Below are 23,335 nucleotides of genomic sequence, written 5' to 3'. Positions count from 1 at the left end.
ACCTCTCATTCACATTCCTTCCACCCATGGGAACTATTTTCCTCATCTACTCTGTCCAAACCCCTCATGATTTTGAGAAAACAAATCTTCTCTCAGCCTTCTCTTCTCCAAGCAAACCAGTCCCAACTTGTCCAATCTATCTACATAACTTAAGTTCTTCATCCCCGGAACCATTCTCGTAAATCAGAGAGATTAAAAAAAGCCCTTTGTATTATTTATTATCCAGAAAATTGAATAAGAGCAAACCAACAACGGAGAAAGACATTATATGGGAGAGGCAGAGGTGAGATAAGGGGAATTGTTTTATGGAGCAAGCTACGAGGATCTAAAATGCACTGCTTGAAAGGCTGGTGAAAGCAGATTCAGTAGTACCATTAAGAATTGGAAATATACTTGAAGGGAGGAATGTTGCAGGGCCAATGGAAAGAGCAGGGAAGTGGATGGGATTGCATGTGCTTTGGGAGAGATGGATCACTATGGTAAGCAGCCAAATCACTCCTTTAAAATGAGCACATTAAACCTGAACCTTCAGTTTCTCATGGCAATGCAGGGAATGAAAACGGACACCCCTTACCTGCCCAGCATTGTGTTGGGTTGTGCAGTGAAAATGGAAGGATCCACAACAAATCTGGTGTTGTCGACAATGAGCGTAACTCGTTCTGAAGTGCGGACGCTTCGAGTTCCTTCTTTTACATTCTCGTACACAAAAACCATCTCGCCTGCTGACTTGCATGTTCCATCAGCACTGGATTGGCTACAATTTCGGCTGATGTTGCCAACACTGCTGGAGCCATTTGGGGAAATCTTTTGAAGACGAGGGCTGCTAGGTCGTGATGTTGAAGTGTGATCCTTTTCTCTGTCTACAGGTAAAAATGTCACAACAAGTTAAGAATGATCCACTTGTATTTGCAAACACTTTCTCCATACCCCACATCGCTCCAATTCACCCGATCCACAAGAGAAAGGAGGGCATCTTTGCTTAGGTTGCCTGGGAATATTGACTTTCCCGTGGAACCAATTTGCCATTTATTCAGCCTTGTCCGAATCAATTTTGGTGAAATGAAGAGATTGACCCACGTAACTGCATTGCTAACATCAACCAATGCAACAAACCTGGCACAGCTCCCCTCTACTTTGGTGAGAATTTCAAGCCAATATTTCCACAGTACATCAAGAACATTTCACTGGGAAAGGGAATTAGGAATTCGACACTTAAAAGATCAGTGGGTATTTTATTCCATTATAACAACTTGAATATGGTCTTCAAAGTAATAGAACGCTTCACAAGAATATTATCAATAAAAACTTTGGCACCAATCCACAGGAAGAGATGTCAGAACAGGTGCCCAAAAGCTTGGATAGAGAGGACAGTTTTAAGGAGCATGTTAAAAGGAGCTTAAAGATCTAGAGAGGTTTAGAGAGGAAATTCTAGAGCTTAGGGTCAAGGAAGCTAAAAGTAATTAAAAAATTAGGGATGCGCAAGGTGCTAGAACAGGAGGAACATCGATATTTAAAAGACTCGTAGAACAAGAGGAGATTAGAGAGATAGGGAGGGGCAAGACAATGGAGAAACTTCAAAACAATGATGAGAATTTTAAAATTGAAGCCAGAAGTCAGTGTAGATCAGTGGGCACAGGGGAGATGGGCAAGTGGAACTTGGTGCAAGTTAGGATATAACAGCAATTTTGGATTGTTAGTTGATGTACATATATGCTGTAAACAGTAACATATTCTAGCACATCCAATTCAAAGCATTTCATCTGAGAACCCAACTCAATAGATGTGGGCCAACAATACTGACTCAAATAATGGGGGTCACATAAATGAAGAGCAAGAACCTCAAACCTCGTGGCAACTAGTAATTACTCTTTCATCTTAAGTTGCAAGTAGGCACTGGTTGTAAATTGCTTAAATGTTCTCATGACTCCCTTACTTAACTATCACATGAATTCATCAATAAATCTGTTACTCAGCCTATGTACTTGGCTCAATTTCTACTGCATCTTGTGCTCATTCCTCCACTTTCCAAGGGCTAATCCCCAGAGTTGCTTGAATAAATTATAATTACAATTTTTTTTTTTAAAGAGGCTTTACTTCACAAGCTGTGGTTCCGAAATTATTAAGCAGAAACCAAATCTTTAAATGGTCTTGCCATAAATCTAGGAATTGCATTCCATAATTACTACTTACCACTGCATGATTGAGTATCAAAAGGTATCAAGGGCGGTGTCAGTCAGCTAGTTAACTCCATTAATTACAAATCAGAAAAATGTTCTTAAAGGAGAGTAAAGGCAACAAACAGTTTTGGTTGGGTTCATTACTTCTTTGTGCAAGCGTTTTGAGTAAAATAGAATAACGCAGTCTCCCCGTTTTCTTAAACAAATAAGCCAAAATACCTTTGTTGCTTCACATCTGCTAAATGCAAAACATTTCTGACCCTGCAATATTTCAGATAGATTCCTGCTCCTTGGTCTTTAAGCAAGACATGTATATTTTGAAGCAGTGCACACAGCGCATGAGAGAGAAAGAAGGGGAAAAAAACCCTGCAGTCAATCTATATTCAGCCTGCTGGACTTGACACAAATATATCTGATCTATTTTAAGTTCAACCATTGCACATAAACCAACTATTTCTGCACATACCACTCACATGGAGCTCACATCAGTTCGCTATGTAGCTGAGCACTGATGTCCATTGGTGAACGTAGATTCAACAGCGAACTTATCAAGAATAGTGAATCTAGTTACATTGATTTGCTCTCGCTAACAAAGCTGCATCCACAGCTGAGGAAACAATGTGGTGTGAGAAGACCCAGAAAATACTCAAATGTCCTTTCCACTAGGGGAGGGGTGGAGATGGAAGAGTGCTGGTAAACACATCGGCCATAGATCAACTCAGTGACTTCAGCATCATATGATATTTATGTTTGAGTGGTGCTACAGACTTCATCACAAGCCTCCTTTGCCATTAATGCATGCACTCTGTAAAAATGATCCATTCTCACTTTATGATGAAATATGTTAAGAGGGAGTTCATGTTCATAAACTGCCCTTCTTGACATCCCAAAACATTTTACAACCTACAAAGTGCAGTGAGTTGTTTTGTAGGCAAATACAGAGAACTAATTTATACAATCTGTTTTAGTTATGTTGGTTAAAGGATAAATATCAGCCAGGACCCCGGAAAGAATATCACTGCTCTTTGACAGTGTCTTGAACTTTTTACAGCTATGAGTGTGTAGGCAGAGCTTCATTCTGACATTTTAACTGAATGACCTCAAGTCCAACAGTACTGTATTACATGTCAGCCTAGATTGCGCTAGTCTTCATAGCATGGCTTGAACCCATGATCTCATGACTCAGAGGCAAGACTGTCAATGAACCCAGATGGACAAGGCTGCAAAATAGATAAGACTATTTGCTTGTGTAGATGCTGCTTCCCCCCAACGAAACTTTAGAATAGCAGTTAATAACGTTTGGAGCAATGCCAACTAAAAATCAATGGCATAATGTTGTCGTCACTGGACTAATAATCCAGAGACCCAGGCTCTGGGGACCCAGGCTCGAATCCAGCCATGACAGATGGTGGAATTTGAATTCAATAAAAATATGGAATCAAAAGTCTAATGATAACCATGAAACCATTGTCGATTGTTGTAAACAAAACCTGATAGGGTTTCACTAATGTCCTTCCAAGAAGGAAATCTCCATGCGACTCCAGACCCACAGTAATGTGGTTGACTCTGAAATGGCCTAGCAAGCCACTCAGTTGTATCAAACCACTACGAAGTGTCAAAAAATGAATGAAACCAGACGGACCACCGGCATTGACCTCAACACCGGAAACGACAACTGCAAACTCTGCCCTGTCAACCCTGCAGAGTCCTCCTAGTGCCAAAATTGGGAGAGCTGTCTCACAGATTGGTCAAACAACAGCCATGATAGTCATCCTCAAGGAATCATATCTTACAGATAGGTGTCCCAGACACCACCATCACCATCCCTGTGTTGGTGGGACAAGACATACCCAGCAGAAGTGGTGACACAGTGATATACGGGAGGGAGTTGTCCTGGGAGTCCTCAATATTGACTCCAGACTCCATGAAGTCTCATGGCATCAGGTCAAACATGGTAGGGAAACCTCCTGCTGATTACCATGCACCTCAGTATGACGAATCAGTGCTCTTCCATGTTGAACACCACTTGGAGGAAGCACTAGGGGTGGCAGGGGCCCCCACTCTGGGTGGGGGAACTTCAATGTCCATCAACAAGAGTGGCTCTGTAGCACCACTACTGACCGACCAAAAGGACATAGCTGCTAGACTGGGTCTACAGTAGGTGGCAAAGGAACCAACAAGATGGAAAAACATATTAGACCTCATCCTCACCAACATTCCTGCCGCAGATGCATCTGTCCATGACAGTATTGGTAGTGAGCACCGCACAGTCCTTGTGGAGACCAAGTCCTGTCTTCACATTGAGGAAAACCTCCGTTGTGTTGTGTGGCACTACGACCATGCTAAATGAGATAGATTTCGAAGTAGCAACTCCATGAGGCCCTTTGGGCCATCAGCAACAACAGCAGAATTGCACTCAAACACAATCTAGAATCATGGCTCAGCATATCCCCCACTCTACCATTACCATCAACATAGGAACATAAGAATAGGAGAAGGCCATTTGGCTTGTCGAGCCTGCTCTGCCATTCAATATGATCATGGCTGATTGAACACTTCAATGCCTTTTATCCACACTATCCCCTCCTATTAATCAGAAAGCTGTCAATCTCCACCTTAAACATACTCAATAACTGAGCTTCCACAGCCCTCTAGGGTAGAGAATTCCAAAGATTCACAACTCTCAGAGTAAAGAAATTTCTCATTATCTCGGTCCTAAAGTGGCTTCCCCGATTTTGAAATTGTGGCCTCTGGTTCTAGACTCCCCAACTAGGGGAAACATCTTACCTGCATCTACCTTGTCTATATAAGTATTTTGCAGGTTTCAATGAGGTCACCGCTTATTCTTCGAAACTCTAGAGAATACAGGCCCAGTTTCGTCCAATCTCTCTTCATAAGACAGTCCCGCCATCCCCAAACAAGTCTGGTGAATCTTCGTTGCACTCCCTCTATGGCAATAATCCTTTGAGGTAAAGGGACCAAAACCCCTCACACTACTCCAGGTGTGGTCTAACCAAGCTTCTATACAACTGAAGCAAGACTTCACTACTCCTGTGCTGAAATCCTCTTGAGATAAAGGCTAATATTCCATTAGCCTTCCTAATTGCCTGCTGCACCTGCATGTTAGCTTTCAGTGACTTATGGACAAGGACAACCAGGTCCCTTTGTACATCTAAGCTTTCTAATCTCTTATCATTTAGGAAACACTCTGCACATCTGTTCCTTTTATCAAGTGGATAACCTCACATTTTTCCACATTATATTCCATCGGCCACATTCTTGCCCTCTCAATAAGTTAGTCCAAAACAACACACATTCCCACCAAGCATTGTATCATCCGCGAACTTGGAAATGTCACATTTGATACCCACATCAACATCATTGAAAAATATTGTGAACAGCTGGGGCCCAAGTACTGATCATTGCAGTACCCCACTAGTCACAGCCTGCCAACACGAGAATGACCTGTTTATCCCTTATCTGTTTTCAGCCTTTTGGCCAATCCTTAATCCATGCCAGTATGTTGCCTCCTATCCAGTGTGCTTTTATTTTGCTAATCAACCTCCCATGGGGGACTTTATCAAAAGCCTTCTGAAAATCCAAGTATACTACATCCATTGACTCTCCTTTATCAATTTTGTTAGGGACATCCTCAAAAAACTCCAACAAGTTTGTCAAACATGATTCCCCATTCACAAATCTATGTTGACCATGCCCAATCAGATCACGATTATCCAAGTATCCTTTCATCACATCCTTCATAATAGATTCTAGCATTTTCCCTACTACTGATGTAAGGCCAACAGGTCTGTAGTTCCCCGTTTTCTCTCTCCCTCCCTTCTTAAATAGTCGGGTGACATTTGCTAACTTCCAATCTGCTAACTCTATCTTATTTTGGTTTACTTTATTGCACTGACTTCATTTAACTTTACTTCCCTATTGCTAGTATTCCTTACTGAAATCCAAGTAGCTACTTCTTTATAAATGATACGTTTTTCTAGTTTTAAGCTATTTAAACACCCCCCACCCCCCCACAGCAGCTTCTCACCAACCAATGGTTGTAGGCCTGTGATGTCACTTCTGGAATTTTTTTTTCAAACTCAGCCTGCTGCTCGAGTAGAGGTGGCCCTCGCAGATCCAGTGTCTCTGCTCCTGGAAGGTGAGCCAGGGGATCAACCCTGGTTCAATGAAGAGTGCAGGAGGGCATGCCAGGAGCAGCACCAGGCATTCCTAAAAATGAGGTGCCAACCTGGTAAAGCTATAACACAGGATTACTTGCTCACCAAACAGCATAAGCAGCAAATGGTAGACAGAGCTAAGCAATCCCACAACTAATGGATCAGATCTAAGCTCTGCAGTCCTGCCACATTCAGTCATGAATGGTAGTGGACAATTAAACAACTCACTGGAGGAGGTGATTCCACAAATATCCCCATCCTCAATGAGGAAGGGCCCAGCACTTCAGTGCAAAAGGCTGAAACATTTGCTACAATCTTCAGCCAAAAGTGCCAAGTGGATGATCCATCTTGGCTTCCTCCGCGAGTCCTCATGGAAGGGGGCAGAAAGAATAAAAGGGAAGGTCTGTGATAGCGGGAAGGGCAGAAGAGATTAAATAACAAAAGACTTCATGATGAAAAAGCCAAATATGACAATGGATGTTATTTTTAAAAATATTTTGAGGGAATATTGTGTTATTCTGTGAAAATGCACGTGCATGTTGTGAATGAATGATTCAACTAAGCTGGGAAACAGACAGGTTGTCTGGGGGGTTTAAGACATGAAAGGATAGAATTGTTATGTTTATGCATTTGTAATGAGATATTATGGTGGGTTTGAGGTGCAAGTAAAGAGATTGGGTCTAAATTTTGCGTTTTTAGATAAGTTGAGAGTTTGTTATAATATCAAAGGGAAGTCAGAGGTAACAAGAAACATTTGTGCATCTTCTGTTCCATGGATGAACAGAAGAGGATATATTACATTTTATTGACCCGAAAGCACAGACAAACTAGAAACATTTGATATTCAAAGATGTGTGAGAACAACGGAACCTGAGATGGAAGTGGGATAAAGGTATTTTAAAAGTTACTGTGGAGAGCTTGTGGCTGTTGGCTGTGTGAGGAAGGTCTCCCAGAAACAGCTCTAGGCTGGGAGCAGTTTGAATCAGCCATCCAGTCGTGCCAGAAAAGTCTTCGGTTGCAAAAAGCAGTCTTGTTCTGAAGTCTTGGATTTCCACAGCAGAATGGAAGAGTTTAAGAGGTCTCATGGTATGCCTTTATTAAAGCTACAGCAGTTTGCCGTGGGTAATATTACTGGATTTTTATAAGCATCTATAAGGGAGTGTTGCCTGGAAGGTGTTTACTTGTGAATCAGACCAAGTAGGGAGGCTTTTCCGGGGATGTTGTTTTGTAATACTAATTTTAACTGTGTAACTGTAATCGTGTGCTTAAGTTTTATCTTCTTAAGAAAACTTATACCTTAATTTTTAAACTCCCAAAAGCGTTACTGGACTTCTTGCTGCTGAGATCAGTATGTTTTCTTCTTGTTTTCAGAATAAAGAAAAAAGGTATGGCCCCATAAGCCAAGTTTCCCTCTGGGATTTGCTTTGCTGTGCTGTATAACATCTGCTGTGGTCAAAACACAAAGATCGTAAGAAATAGGACTAGGAGTAGGCCATTCAGCCATTGAGTCTGCTCCACCATTCAATAAGATCATGGCTGATCTGTTTGTGGTGTTGACTCTACTTTCCTGCCTACTCCCCTAACCTTTGATACCCTTGTCGATCAAAAATCTGTCTAATTCAGCCTTGAATATATTCAATGACTCAGACTTGGACTCTGGAAGAGAGAATTTCAAACACCAACAACTCCCTGGGAGAAGAAATTCCTCCTCATCTCCATCTTAAAAAGGAGACCCCTTATTTTTAAACTGTGCCCCCTAGTTCTAGATTCACCCACGAGGGGAAACATCCTCTCAGCATCTACCCTGTCAAGCCCCCTTCAAGCCTTAAAGCTTCAGTCAGATCACCTCTCATTCTTGTAGAATCCAATGAGTAAAGGCCTAACCTGCTCAACATTTCCTCATAAAACAACTCTTCATCCCAGGGATCAGCCAAGTGGCCTTCTCTGAACTGCTTCCAATGCAAGTATATCCTTAGTTAGGTAAGGAAACCAAAACTGTACACACGTACGATCTCATCAATAACATGAGCAGTTGTAGCAAGACTTCCCTACCTTAATACTTTAATCCCCCTTTCAATAAAGGCCAACATTCCTTTTGCCTTCCTAATTGTTTGCTGTGTCTGTTTGCTAACTTCTTGCAATTCATGTACAAAGACATCAAAATCCCTCTTGTACTGCAGCATTCTGAAGTCTCTCTCCATTTAAATAATATTCGGCTTTTCTTTTTTATTCTTTCACAGGTTTCCATTCTCTGTTCTCCACAACGCTCTCTTCCCAAGTTCCCAGATATAGTTTCCCCCTTCAATATTCACTTAATTTAGAGGAACAATGTCTCTCTGACCTTCACTCTCCGGTTCACAAGAGCCAACCTCTCTCCAAATTCACAGAGACACTTTATCTCTGCTTGATTATGCTTGCTGATGTGAAGAAATTACCAAGCCATTTTCCTCACTATTCATAGCATTTTTAAGTAAACACTCTATAAGCTGGAAAAAATAAAAAGGTGCCTTTTTCACATTCTCTATCAATTCAAAAGGCAACCCTTTGTAGCTCTTACTTTGAGCTTGTCAAATTGAAACAAACTGTCCTGGTCTTGAACCATCACTACCAATTCAACCTTTCATCTGTCAAATGACTAAAATACAAGCTATAATATAAAACCAACAAATGCCTCTCTCATATATGGTAGTGTAGTGGTTATGGTACTGAACTTAAAACCTAGAGATCGCAAATTCAAATGTCACCATGGTAAAGTTAATATTGAGTTCAGTAAATCTGGTAATTTGTGGACAAATTGTTACTGTGTCAATGACTGGAGATGGTATTCTTTCTTCTTCTTCCATACATATAGTAACTTTTCAGAAATTATATATATATATATATATATATATATATATATAGTTTTTTTTGTTTCTACACTGACACATTTGTGCATTACCTCAATATTGATGTGCATAACAAAATTAATTCAGTGTATGGAAATTAGAGGGAACAATGTTCAGAATGTCCCATGTGCTTTACAGCCAGTGAAATACAGCCATCTCTCATTTAGCACTCCTAAAGCGTTCCTAAAAAACTGCGTGCTTAGTGAGAACCTGCTAAAGAACAATCACTTTCCAGTAAGAAAACATGCATCAAGCGTGGATTACATTCCCGATTTGTAATTTTTTTTATATTAAAAACCTATTAGTTCCCTTGAACCTACCTAGCTGGGTCAAAAATCCTCTCAATAACTTTTCTCCTGCTCATCACTTCCCACCTCCAACTCACTGCCTCCCTCCCAAACCCTCACGCCTCTACTGGGCACAGCTGATTCTGTAAATCAGTGTTCCCGGTCCACACTAGACCCTTACAAGCCAAAGTAAGCAGTCGCATCTCTGCTAGGATAACATCAGTCAAACCAGAAATTGTGCCTCAAACAAATATTTGCAACCAGAGTTCAGGACCCTCAGAAACTACTCACTTGTTTGCAGCAAGTCGGACAAACTCTTCAAATGGTGGCTCCTTTTCTCCACCTCTCCCTGGTTCCAGAGCTCACTCTCCCTTCCTGCACTGTGAATGGGCGAGCTGCCAGTCAATCATGTTGCCATATGGCCATCTGCATCCAGCACGATCAGGCACCAATGGAAATCTGGCTACGCATGGCATCACAGTTTCACAAAGCTTTGACTGGTGGAGCAGCAGAATACAGTCCACATGCCATGTGAGCAGAGTTAATAATCAAGTGCACAGCACTTGATGTTTTGGTGCACGCTTGTGCAGGCGCACAGCTTAGAAGGAATTTAGCACCTGGGTTCAAGAGTTAAGATAACTTCCTTAAAAATAAAACAATACATCTGTCCCCTCCTTCAGCTTCAGAAGAGTAACACAGTTCAACACTTCATCCCTCCCCAAGACTGGGATCCCCTTGGACAAGTCTCCCAATTACCATCAGGCTTAGTTAAAAGCATCTTCAAGAATAATAAAAATTCCCCCCAGCCATCCTCCTATGCTGAGGAGCTTCCACAATGTCAAAAAAAAGAGCAAAATGAAAAACTTCCAACTCACCACCATGATGCTGCCTAGTTGGCGAAGTTACGTTCCTAATGCATGGAGTGAGCTGCCCTTCTGTCCTTTCGTGTGACGAGTCGCGAGAGCGATCACTTGACCTGCGCCGATCACGTGATCGCTCGTACCCGGTGGCTGCATGGAGGCTCATTTTGCTAATACGTGCTGTCCCAAGCTTTGGTGTACGTGAAGGAGCACTGCAAAATTAAGCAAACCAATCATGAATCCTGAAAACAAACAAAAAATGCTTAACAGTGTTTATTCCATTAGTACTTGCTTTATTGCTTGACACAGGAGTGCATTAGCAAGATTTTCATTCTGAGCACTGAATCTTTACAACAACTTTCAAAAATTGCAGATAATACCAAGAACAGATTCAACTTTACATTGTTATAAACTAAAACAATGGAACACTTATACCAAATTCTAAGTCATTACTGGTATTGACAGGGTGTTCTGAATCATATGAAGCAACATACGCAATGGCATACAGTAAAGACCCTCTCGTCTATTCAGTCTGTCTGTACCACAATAGGTGCACTCCATCACAATAGGTGCACTCCACCACACCTGATGCCATATGATCTCCTGGATGAGGCACCACACCTGATGCCATATGATCTCCTGGATGAGGCAAAAGAACAGATTAAAAATCCAGGTCAATTAGTTTTAATCAGGGTAAATCAGGGAGCTATATCCAGAGGCAGAATAACTGGACAGCACAGATTTAAGGAGTTTGGCAAAGGAAACAGAGGTGATATGATGTCAAAAAGATATAATAATTCTCAATGCTATTGAAATTTATTGTAATAGTGGGATATGTGTATGTATGTGTGTGTGTGTGTGTGTGTGTGCGCGCGTGTACAAGGCTTAACTGAATTAGTCGGGTGCTTTGATCTAAGAGAGGTCTGGTTTGAAATGTTAATTAGATAAACATGGGGAAGTTTAGAAACATAGGTGTCAAGAGAACAGTTGCATTTTGAAATTAAACAGAATAGATTGTTTTCAAAGGAGGGGTGAAATGTGTCACCTAGCTAGGTGAAGTTTAGAAACAGTGTTTATTTCTTCCAAAGATTACTGGTAAAACTTAGTGCTATGAAAGGGTTTTATTATTAGGGAGATAAAGTCCAAAGACATAGTGAAAACTCACTGGGAATTCGACTTGTTCAGGGTATCATGTTTCTTTGCCTGGGTCTTTTAAAATGTGTGTGTCTTACTATAGCCTTAACCAAAGTTAGATTGAGTAGGGGACTTAGAAGTTATCATAGTAGTAATTTGTAGATGTATGTATGTATTTAAAATAAGTTCTCTTATCAATAAATGTTTAATCTAGTTTTTAAAAAGCCTTAAGATTTGGTAGTCTTATTACTACAGAGTTCAAGGCACACATCTCGAAATTTATACAGATTGAAAATTAGTTGTGACGGTTGTTTCAAGTTTCCCTTTGGGATTTGAACAGCTCAGCATTTACTGTCGGCTGTGTCATAACACATGAGGAAGTTCCAAAAAGAAAAAGACAGCGGGTTATGATGATCTGGAAGGTGCTGAAAGTGTGGTGGTATCAGTTCAACACTAACAAACAAAAAGGAATTAGATAAATACAGGGCTATGGGGAACGCGCAGGGGGACTAATTGGACTGCTCTTTCAAAGAGACCGTTAATGGCACACTGGGCCTAATGGCCCCATGCTGTGCAACCATTTTATGAAAACATGTACAAGTGTAACTGGAAATCAAATTTTTGACTCCAGAAGGACTGTAACTATTCTATATACACTATTAAAGCGGTGCAAAACATGTTTCTATATCCAAGAAATGAAATTACCATGTAATTTAGCACATATTTTCTCATATATAGTTAAGAGGAGATCAAACAGAGATGAAGAAAATTTCAAGGGATTCTGATAATGTAAAAGGAACTATTTCCACTGGTCTCTGAATTGATAAATTGAGGAACTAAATTTGAGCTTCGCCAAAAGAACAAAGGAATTGTTTTGTTTTTTTTTATATTTTGTCCTCCTCTTGTTTTTATACAATTTGTTAGAACAAAGAATGCCCCCAAACAGAAACACTGAAGCAGAATCCAGGATTTTTATTTTTAAGTTAAAGGAATCAGATAATGAACCGAAAAAAAGCCAAACTTAACAAGCATATGGAGCAGGGGAAATGGGACAAAGTCCAAAGTCCTTGAGAGCCTGCTGAGGCACGATGGCCCAAATGACCATTATAACCTTCCCCATTATAAATTCAATGATTCTAAAGCATTCTGCTATGTTGATACATTTACATAGAACAATCACCACCCCTGGCAAAAAGTTTTGATTTTTTTTAAGCCTACCATTCATACGAAGTTCCACTTTGAAAAGGAAACATCTCTCTGAACATACCACAGAAAAATAATACTTTTGTCCAAAAGCCCCAAGGATGGAACATTAGGCAAGTGCTCCAAAAGCAGCAACTAATTAAATGCCCTTTTGTCTCATGAATGTTATGGTAGAGAATTTTGATTGAATTTGTGCATTTTGTGACTCAAGAGGAAGCAGTTTTAAAGCAACTTTGCAAGCATCTTTGCTTTAATTTCAAATTTAATATTCATTATTCAACTTATATGGCTATTTGCAAGTGGGATCTGTACAAATGCTAAGATGAGACACTTATGACCTATTCATCGCAATCTCTGCTCAGCTTAGCTTCAAAGAATGTCTTTTTAGGACATTAAATTAGCAATGGTTTACATTACACATTGCAATAGAGCAGTGCGCTACTTTGACACTGAACCATCAGAAAATCAAGCCTTCAGTGCCCAGCGCATTTATTAAATTGCATCATAATTTTGATCTGATCTTGTATGGACCCAAACAAAATACAATTCACTGTTGCTCACTGTCCAGAAATGGAAATGATGGTACTGAGCACAAGACTAGTGAACACCATCCTTCAAAGGAGTCTGCCTGACTTGCATAGAAGACAGTTTGTACTATTAAAGAACAAACTTTCACAGCCTCGTGACATCCCCAATGTGCTTTATAGCCAATGAAGTACTTTTAAAGTGTATTCACTGCTGTAATATAGTAAATGTGCAAGTGAATTTGTGCTCAGCAAGGTCTCACAAATGACCAGATAACCTGCTTTGAGCAATCTTGCTCAAGGGATAAATATTGGTAAAGAACACATGGGAGAGCTCCCTGACTCCAAGTAGTGCCATGGAATCTTTCCCGTCAATCTGAGCGGACAAATGGGACATCAGTTTAATGTCTCATCTCCCAGTGCAGCATGCCCTCAATACAGCACTGGGAGGTATGTGCTCAGGTATCTGGAGTGGGACTTGAACGCACACCTTCTGAGAGTATTACCCACTGAGCCATGGCTGACATCTTGATTCAAGAGTAGAGAAAGTGGAAAAGAAAATTAGAAACAATTGAAATGGGAACCAAAAGGAAGAAAAAAGTGATCCACTCAGCTCAGAATCATTTCTAACCCTCCTGCCAACAACTTTTATCCTTTCTGATGCTATTTAGGAAAAATTACTGAAATTTGTAAATAGATGTGCAGGAATTCTCAAACATTCCAGTAATTGTTGCATTCAAAAAGCCATTAAATGAAAGTTAGTGGCTTTCACATTTTTCTCCATTGCTACCGATACAAAACTTGCCCCACTCCACCCCATACCAGGGGATACATGGACTATTCAAAGGAAAGCATTCATTACTTTTCTAGCAGAGACCCACAAAACATTTGAGGTGAAATCACCTTTATTGCAACAATGCTTCTTTAAATCCCCATTCCCATGCAATTTCTCTCATGTCATACTCATCTTGTTCCTCTCAAACCATCTCCATCCCATTCCACCTATACCATCTTCCACCCCAATTCCATCCCTCCATACATCCTCCCGCCCCCTCCCATGCCAATGCCCCCATCCCCCACAACCCCATGCTGTCCCCGAGTCCATCTCACCACCACGTCGTTATTTGCAATGAGTAAGGGATACACCGCAATAGAAGAACAAGCTAATAAAATCAAAGATTGAAAAATAAAGAAATCTGGTGACATTAGGATCTTAATTTGAAAAGATGCGAGAAACATCAGGGCTCCAACAAACCAATTTACTAAAAGAGAGCAACTGACTCATTTAACTAATGAGATTATAACATTGAGAAGCGAATTGAGTCAATGTTTGAAAAGGAAGAATATAAGATTTATATAAATGACATACATGACTACATGAGGGGTAGGATTAGTAAATTTGCGGAAGATACAAAGATTGACCAGGTGGCTGAATGAGGTTGAGTGTCTTGGGCTACAGGAAGATATAGACGGGATGGTCAAATGGGCAGATAAGTTCAGATGGAAGTTAACCCTGAAAAGTGAGAGGTGATACTTTGGAAGGAGTAATTTGACAAGGAAGTATTCAGTGAATGGCACGACACTAGGAAGTTGCAAGGAACAAAGGGACCTTGGCGCGTGTGTCCATACATCTCGGAAGGGGGAGGAGCATGTTAGTGGGGTGGTGAAAGAGGCATATGGGACACTTGCCTTTATCAATCGAGACATATTACAAAAGTAGAGGGGGTCATGCTGGAGTTGTATAGAACCTTGATGAGGCCACAGCTGGACTACTGTGTGCAGTTCTGGTCGCCACATTAAAGGAAGGATGTGATTGCACTGGATGGAGTGCAGAGGAGATTCACCAGGATGTTGCCTGGGATGAAACATGTAAGTTATGAAGAGAGGTTGGAAAGACATGGGCGTACAAGATTATGAGGGGCATGGGCAGGGTGGACAGGGAGCAGCTGTTCCCCTTAGTTGAAGGGTCAGTTACGAGGGGGCATAAGTTCAAGGTGAGGGGCAGGAGGTTTAGGGGGGATGTGAGGAAAAACTTTTTTATCCAGGGGGTGGTGACGGTTTGGAATGCACTGCCTGGAAGGTTGGTGGAGGCGGGTTGCCTCATCCTTTAAAAAGTACCTGGATGAGCACTTGGCACGTCATAACATTCAAGGTTATGGGCCAAGTGCTGGTAAATGGGATTAGATAGGTAGGTCAGGTGTTTCTCACATGTCAGTGCAGATTCGATGGGCCTCTTCTGCACTGTGCGATTCTATGATAAGAGGAAAATTGAAGTAGATCATGCAAGCTACCAATGAGGTGATTGGCCAAATTATATATTCTTGTAGTGGAGCAATTATGGTTCTGGACTAGCAAGCCACAGGTGACGTGTTCATATCCAAGCATGGAAAGCTGTGGAATCAGTAATTTGTGGTTGAGCATCTAGATTCTTCAGAGAAGTGAATCTGCTGGGTTTGGTCTTTGAGGCTAATCCACACTACGTATGGTCATTGACTTAATTCTCTAGACATCCACTCGGTTGCAACAATACAAAAAAGCCTCTCATCTCCAACACTGCAGCACTCCATGCTGAACAAAAGTATACGCTATTGTTCTGAGTTAAGCTAAAACATGAAAGCTGGTCCTGCTCATGGGGAGACCCAAACCTTAAGTGCTTGTACAAAGGATGCTGTTACTGCCCAAGACCAGAGGAAACAAAGGAGTCCAGTAATTAAAAAGGTGGTAGACATGCACCACTAACTGCATGTCAGTGCACAGTGTAACAAGGTGGTAAAGACGAAATTTCTAATGGGAGTAAACCAAAAAGGAAATATCATCCAGACACCACATAACATCTAGTCCCACAATAGCATTGGAGAATTCCAGCTGCAAACCTAAAAGTAGATGAGAATATTGCATAATTGCATTTACATTTCATGTGTATAGATCTTTGAAGGGGCAGAACAGATTTGAGACTAGCAGCTAACAAAGCATTCAAGATTTTGGGCTAAAGAATAGAGATATTGAATACGGAAGTAAATAATGCTGAACCTTTATAAAGGTCTGGTTAAGCCGCATCTCAAGATTTGCATCCGGTTCTGATCACCACACTTTGGGAAGGATGTGAGGGTCCTTGACAGAGTGAAGAGGAGGAGATTTACCAGAATGGGATGAGGGATTTTAGCTTCAAGCATAGCTTGGAGAAGGTGGGGTTATTCTCCTTGAAGCAAAGGAAATTGAAAGTGATTTCATACAGGCGGACAAGATTATAACAGGTTTAGATAAGGTAAAAATAAAAAGCTGTTCCCATTAGCTCATAATACATGGTCTAGGGGACACAGGTATAAGGTTTTAAGCAAGAGATGCGTGGAGATGTGAGAAAGAAATTCTTTTACATAGCAAATGGTAACGATGTGGACCTCTGCTTACAAGGGTGGTGGAAAGGGCGACGATCAATGATTTCAAAAGGAAACTGAATGGGCACTTGAGGGAAATAAACTTGCAGGGCTATGGGGATAGAGTGAAGGGGAATAGGACTAGAGAGCTGGCATGGACTTGATGGGCCAAATAGCCTCCTTCTGAACCTTGAGAGCTGAACAGTGAAGTTTCCAGCAGCTGGTAGTTTCAAACCCAAGCTGCATTACACATTCTTCAGTGGAAGCATACCAACAATGACAGAAAGGTAAAGACCCTGTAGCTCATTGAGCTCGTCTCACACAATTGTGATACCTTGTGGATCACAAAATATACACTTTCCACCCCACCCAAAGCCACATGGTCTCCTGGGAGAGAAAACAGATATAAAGGCAACCAAATTCAGGAGCAAAAGAAGCTGCAAAATTCTTCTGACGTTGGGTACGTGTATGTACCCCCCCCCGCATCCCTGCACCTAAGTGATCAAGACTGGTCCATGAGATCAAGAATGAGCAGTTCAGGTTCTGAATTCTGGCATATTTAAGATGTAGCCTTGTAATATCTTAACCTTGGAGCATAATTGGCGACAGAAAATGGTTTTGTCAGAAGGATCCAAGAATGTGTTTGGAACAGATGATGTAGATGCTCTCTGTTACCACAAACCTGAATGATTTCACCCATGGTTCACTATGCACAGTCTCAATACACTCAATAACTAACATCTGAGAATTTCACATGATTTTTCCTCACCTCCATCCATTATTTTCAGTTTTGTTACATTAGTTGAGAGCTGTGGGGTGGGGTGGTGGGCAGGGAAAGAGGAAGAGAGAGGGCTGGTAAAAATCTGCAAAAATGATAAGAACTATGTCACTAGTTCTGTAATTAACATCTTAAAATCATTTTTCAGGATTTACATGTTTCAAAGCCATGTGCTTCTATGATTTTGTTAGCAAGCTGTTAATTATGGTGAAACACAATCTGCCTTATGATGTTAAGAAGAACTTATGAATCCAGCAAGCACTTATTAAATAATAATATTTGACTAGAATAGCATTATCAACATATTCCAAACATTTTAAATGGCCATACTGATTTTCTAACTAATATTTCATGTTCAGGTTATATTTTATTTGTTATGCGTGCACACCGCTTTGAACACATCCACTTGCTTTTCAATATTAAATGAAAACACTCAAGGGATGGCCAGTTAATTCAGGGGATTCACAACCTCATCTTGTTTTCTGTCTTTTAACTGCTCTCCCCTTAATTGCATGTTCGATGAAAATAGAACAGGTATTGAGGTCAATAAAATCTCAACGCTGCTTCATTAGAAATTGCAAACTATTAGAAAATATGGATATGATTTAATAAACAAAGCAAGAAAAGATTTGAGAAATTCATGCCCCCAGCAAAAGGAATGCGTCACTTGAGAATCCAGTCAGTGACATAAATCATACAGGCTAAAAAAAGTTCTCAAAATTGACAGTCTGCAGCCATACTGAAATACCCACGAGAAACTGAATTGTAGCAGATACCTCAGCCCCTCAGACTGATTACCAAATTGAAGTTAAAATGGCAAGTAGCTTAAACACATTTAAAATGTAAGCAAAGTACTCACCAGCATGTTGAAACACAGTCACAGTTAAAAGTTGCAGGTTCCACCTCACTTTACTAAGCTCCTGATTTTAAGTATATTGTGAGGGAGGCACTGGGTCAGTGGGGCTTGGAGAGGTACAGGTGAGTTTGGTGGGTGGGTGGGGGGGGCAGCATGGAGGGGGAAAGATGGGAAAGTCAATTGCTCAGCAATGGCTGTGTATATCTACAATGTGCAAGATTGAGATGATGATCTAGAAGCAGAAAGCCCACCTCCCTTCTTACACAAAGAAGTTATTGCACAAAAACAAGCCATTCAGCCCAACGGTCCAATTTGGACGTCTTCACAAATTAAAAGTGCCTCTTAGTGTAAGTTGAAAATTTCCACACCACTCATCTCGGGTTTCATCCAAGTCATTGATATACACAATGGCCAGGAGTGGTCCCAGATCTAATCCCTTTGGATCACTACTACTGCCACTAAAAACTGCCTTCAACTCTTAATCACTTTTATCCCTTTCAACCAACTTCCAAATTCAGTTTCTTGAAGGCTTTCAAGGCTGACATTCAGTGTTTCACAGAGGGAGTGCTGCACTGTCAAAGGTGTCCTCTCAGATGAGGTGTTAATCCAAGGCCCCAGTATCCTTGCCAAGATTTATCCATCAACTAATATTGAAAAGAAAGGTTATCTGGACATTATCAGTTTTGTGGCAATTTGAAGGCCAATATTTTTAAGTGCAGGGTGGTTAAAACTGGTTCCATGAGGTTTTGTGTTTATATAGCACCCTTCACAATCTCAGTTCTTTACGGCCAATGAGGCGCTTTTGAAGTGTAGTGTTTAATGTAGGAAACACAGCAACCAATTTGTGAACAGCAAGGTTCCACAAACAGCAAAGTGGTAAGCTGTTTAATGGTGCTGGTCAACAGGGAAACATTGATCAGGATATGGGAAACATCCCCCTCTCTTCTTCAAAATAGTGCTATGGGATCTTTTTTATGCTCATCTTGGGAATGGGCAGGGGGATGGAGGGGTGGGGGATATGTGACTTCAGTTTTAAGTCTAAGGCTGACAGTACAATACTGGAAATGCCAACCTGGATCATGGTTAGAAGAGTAAGCTCACTGTTCAAGAAAGGAGGGAGAGAGAAAGTGGAACTACAGGTCAGTGAGCTTGATATCAGCTGTCAGTATTTGCTGGAATCCATTATTAAGGAAACAGTAGCAGGACATTAGAAAATTGCAATATGATTAGGTAGAGGCAACATAAGAACAGAAGAAAGAGTAGGCCATTCAATAAGGTCATGGCTGATCTGCTCCAACTCCTCTTTCGTGCCAGCTCCTTGTAGCCCTCGACTCCCTGATATTTCAAAAATCTATCTACTGCCTCTTTAAACACATTCAGTGATCTAGCCTCCATAACTCTCTGGGGTAGAGAATTCCAGTCATTCACTACTCAAAGAGATTCCTTCGCATTTCAGTTTTAAATGAGTGTCTCCTTATTCTGTAACTATGTCCCCTAGTTCAAGATTCCCCTATTAGTGGAAACATCTTCTCAACATCTACCTGTCAAGCCTCCTCAGAATCTTGTACGTTTCAATAAGATCACCCCTATTCTTCTAAACTCTAATGAATCAAGGCCTAATCTGTTTAGCTGTTCTTGATAAGTCAACCCCTTCATCCCAGGAATCAATCTAGTAAATCTCTTTAGAACTGCCTCCAATGCCAGTATATCCTTTCTTAAATACTGGGACCAAAACTGCACAGTGTACTCCAGGTTCGGCCTCACCAACACCCTGCACTGTTGTAACAGGACTTCCCTATTTTTAAACTCCAACCACCTAGCAATACAGGTCAAAATTCTATTTGTCTTAATTACTTGCTATATCTGCATGGTAACTTTTGTGTTTCATGCACAAGAACGCCCAGGTCCCTCTCTGCTGCACTTTTTTGGAGTCCCTAGTTAAATAATGGTCTGCCTTTTAATTCTTCCTACCAAATTCATGACCTCGCACTTTCCCACATTAAACTCTGCCAAACTTTTGCCCATTCACTCAACCTATCTATCTATATCCCCTTGCAGATTCCTTATGTCCTCATCACAACATGCCTTCCCACCTATTTTTGTACCGTCAACAAATTTGGATACATTACACTCTGCCCCCTCCTCCAAGTCTTTAACATAGATAGTAAATAATTGAGGCCCTAGGAATGATCCTCGTGGCACTCCACCAGTTACGTCTTTCCAACCTGAAATAGACCCATTAATCCCAACTCTGTCTTCCGTGTGTTAACCAATCCTCAATCCATACTAATACATTACCCCCAATACTGTGAGCTCCTATCTTGTGCAACAACCTTCTATGTGGCACCTTATCGAATGCCTTCTAGAAATCCAAATACACATCTACTGGTTCCCCTTTATCAACTCTGCTTGTTATATCCTCAAAGAACTCCAGCAAATTTGTCAAGCATGAGTTCTCTTTCATAAAACTATGTTGACTCTTGTTTGATTGTGTTAAGCTTTTCTAAATAACCTATTTCTTCCTTAATAATGGACTCTTACATTTTCCCAATGACAGATGTTAGGCTGACTGGCCTATAGTTTCCTGCTTTTTGTCTCCCTCCCTTCTTGAACAGGGGCATCACATTTGTAGTTTTCCAATGCAGTGGGGTACTCCCAGAATCCAAAGAGTCCTGGAGTATTTTGAACAATGCCTCCACTATCTCTGCAGGCACTTCCTTTAAAAAAAAAAGGCTTTGAGTAACAAGCAAAATCTAATGGATTTTGAGGATTTAATGAGCAGGGAAGATAAATGGGAACTAGCGGATGTAGCATATTTGGATTTTCAAAAGGTATTCAGTAAGGTGTCACATGAAAAGGTTGTTGCACAAGATAATGGGCTCATGGGGGTTGGAGATAATGTACAGTATCAACATGGATAGAGCATTGGTTGAAAGGCAGAAAACAGAGAGCACAAATAAATGGGCAATTTTCAGGTTGGTGCCATTAGAGTCAGTGCTGGGGCCTCAGCCATTTATAATCTAGATTAATGAACTGGATGAAGAGACCGAGTGCAATTGTTAAATGGTACAAAGTAAAGTGAGAAGCAAGTTGTGAAAAGGACAGAAAGAGTTACAAAGCAATATAGCCAGCTTGAGTGAATGGGCAAGTAGGTAGCAGATGGAGTACAATGAGGGGAAATGTGAGGTTATTTACTTTGGTAGGAAGAACAGAAAAACTGACCGTTTACATTGTGAGAAACTATTAAATGTTGGTGTGCTGAGGGATGTGAGTGTCCTTTTATATGAAACACAAAGTTAACATGCAGGTACAACAAGCAAGTTGGAAAGCAGATAGTATATTGGCCTTTATTGTAAGGAAGTTGGAGTATGAGTAAGGAAGTCTTACTACAGCTGCACAGTGTTTTAGTAAGCGGGACCACACCTGGAGTACAATCCAAAGTTTTAGTCCCCATACCGAAGGAAGAATATACTTGCCTCGGAGGCAGTGCAATGGAACTCCCATTGGAAAGATTCCTGGGATGAGAAGGTTACCATATAATGAGAGATTGACTAGAACAGACTTGTACCTCGAGTTAAGAAGAATGAGAGGGGATCTTATAGAAACATATAGATTGGCTAGAAAGCTTGACAAAGTAGATACAGAGGTTAAAAACAAAAAAACTGCGGATGCTGGAAATCCAAAACAAAAAACAGAATTACCTGGAAAAACTCAGCAGGTCTGGCAGCATCGGCGGAGAAGAAAAGAGTTGACGTTTCAAGTCCTCATGACCCTTCGACAGAACTTGAGTTCGAGTCCAAGAAAGAGTTGAAATATAAGCTGGTTTAAAGGTGTGTGTGGGGGGCGGAGAGAGAGAGAGAGAGAGAGAGAGAGAGAGGTGGAGTGGGGGTGTGGTTGTAGGGACAAACAAGCAGTGATAGAAGCAGATCATCAAAAGATACAGAGGTTGCTTCCACTAGCTAGAAGTCTAGAGCTAGGGGGCATAACCAACCACTTAGCCTGAGGCTATTTAAGACCAAGATGAGAAACATCATTGCTCAGGGTTACGAATCTTTGGAATTCTTTACCCCAGAGGCCTATGGATGCTCAGACGTTGAGAATATCCAAAGCTGATAGAGATATTTTTGAATTCTTATGAGAACCAAGGAATAAAGGGACCTGGGTGGAAAAATAAGAGTTGAGATTAAAGATCAGTCAAAATTTTACTGAATGGCAGAGCAGGCTCAACAGGTCAGAAGGCTTACACGTGTTCCTATTTAAGCTCTCATGGCCCTGGAGTGGGGCTTGAGTGGTTAGAACGTGGGCTCACTACCATAGGAAGTAGTTGAGGTGAACAGTATGGATACATTTAAGAGGAAGTTAAATAAATACATGAGGGAGGATGGAAGAGAAGGATATGCAGATGGGGTTAGATGGAGGGGTGTGGAGAATAAATGCCAGCATTGACAAATTGGCCCAATGGCCTGTTTCTGTGCTAAGTTCTATGTAATACAATGTAATCTTTCCTGAGCAATGTCTCACCCAATGCCTAAAAGCAGTACAGCGATGTCAATTTAGGAGAGTTACACAGCACATGCTGTATTGATATGGGTAAGTTCTGCTGCATAATCGGAACAGAAAAGATCTTTCGAGGTCACAGCTCAATTGAACCATCCAATTCTACTACAGTGAAGAACATGACAGCACTTATGAAACGCATGAATAGGAACAGAATCACCTTGAAAGCCACCCTCATATACTAAACAAAAAAGGAAAATTCCAGCACTGAAGAAACCCACCTTTAAAAAAACGTTCTCCATCTAGGAGACTGAATCAGCAGAATTATTAACAAATGACAACATAAATTAGAGTTTTAACATATAGCAGCTAGATGGAAGGTTTCCAGGTGCTGTCGATTTCAGAATAAACTGGGTTATCAAAATATTATTTCTCAAGTGAACTTATTAACAACTGCTGAGTCAGCTCACATTTCAGGCAGTGAAGTGGCAATTGTAATAAGTCATCAAGGCTGTTCTGAATGGACATTCAACCTCAAATGCATAATAAGCAAAAAGAAATGTTACATAAACAAAAAGAGCA

The 23,335-nt window shown here is 40.9% G+C and overlaps 1 protein-coding gene across 6 annotated transcripts in view; it reads right to left on the bottom strand.

Annotated features, from left to right (window-relative positions):
* Window positions 1–23,335, bottom strand: part of btbd10b (BTB (POZ) domain containing 10b) — a 102,954-nt gene that overhangs the window by 31,247 nt on the left and 48,372 nt on the right. For 4 of the 6 annotated variants that reach the window (XM_041196932.1, XM_041196930.1, XM_041196931.1 and 1 more), the window contains 2 exons: window positions 10,403–10,599; window positions 575–860 (listed from right to left, as the gene is read on the bottom strand). In XM_041196932.1, the coding sequence (XP_041052866.1) occupies window positions 575–860; window positions 10,403–10,553 (437 nt within the window). In that variant the 5' untranslated portion in view covers window positions 10,554–10,599. Of the gene's footprint in view, window positions 1–574; window positions 861–10,402; window positions 10,600–10,881; window positions 11,022–17,391; window positions 17,432–23,335 lie in introns of those variants that run through there. The other 2 variants (XM_041196933.1, XM_041196935.1) reach the window with 2 other exon arrangements.

Source organism: Carcharodon carcharias, chromosome 10 (assembly GCF_017639515.1).
Source record: "Carcharodon carcharias isolate sCarCar2 chromosome 10, sCarCar2.pri, whole genome shotgun sequence".
Taxonomy (NCBI): domain Eukaryota; kingdom Metazoa; phylum Chordata; class Chondrichthyes; order Lamniformes; family Lamnidae; genus Carcharodon; species Carcharodon carcharias.
This window is presented reverse-complemented; position numbering and strand designations above follow the sequence as displayed.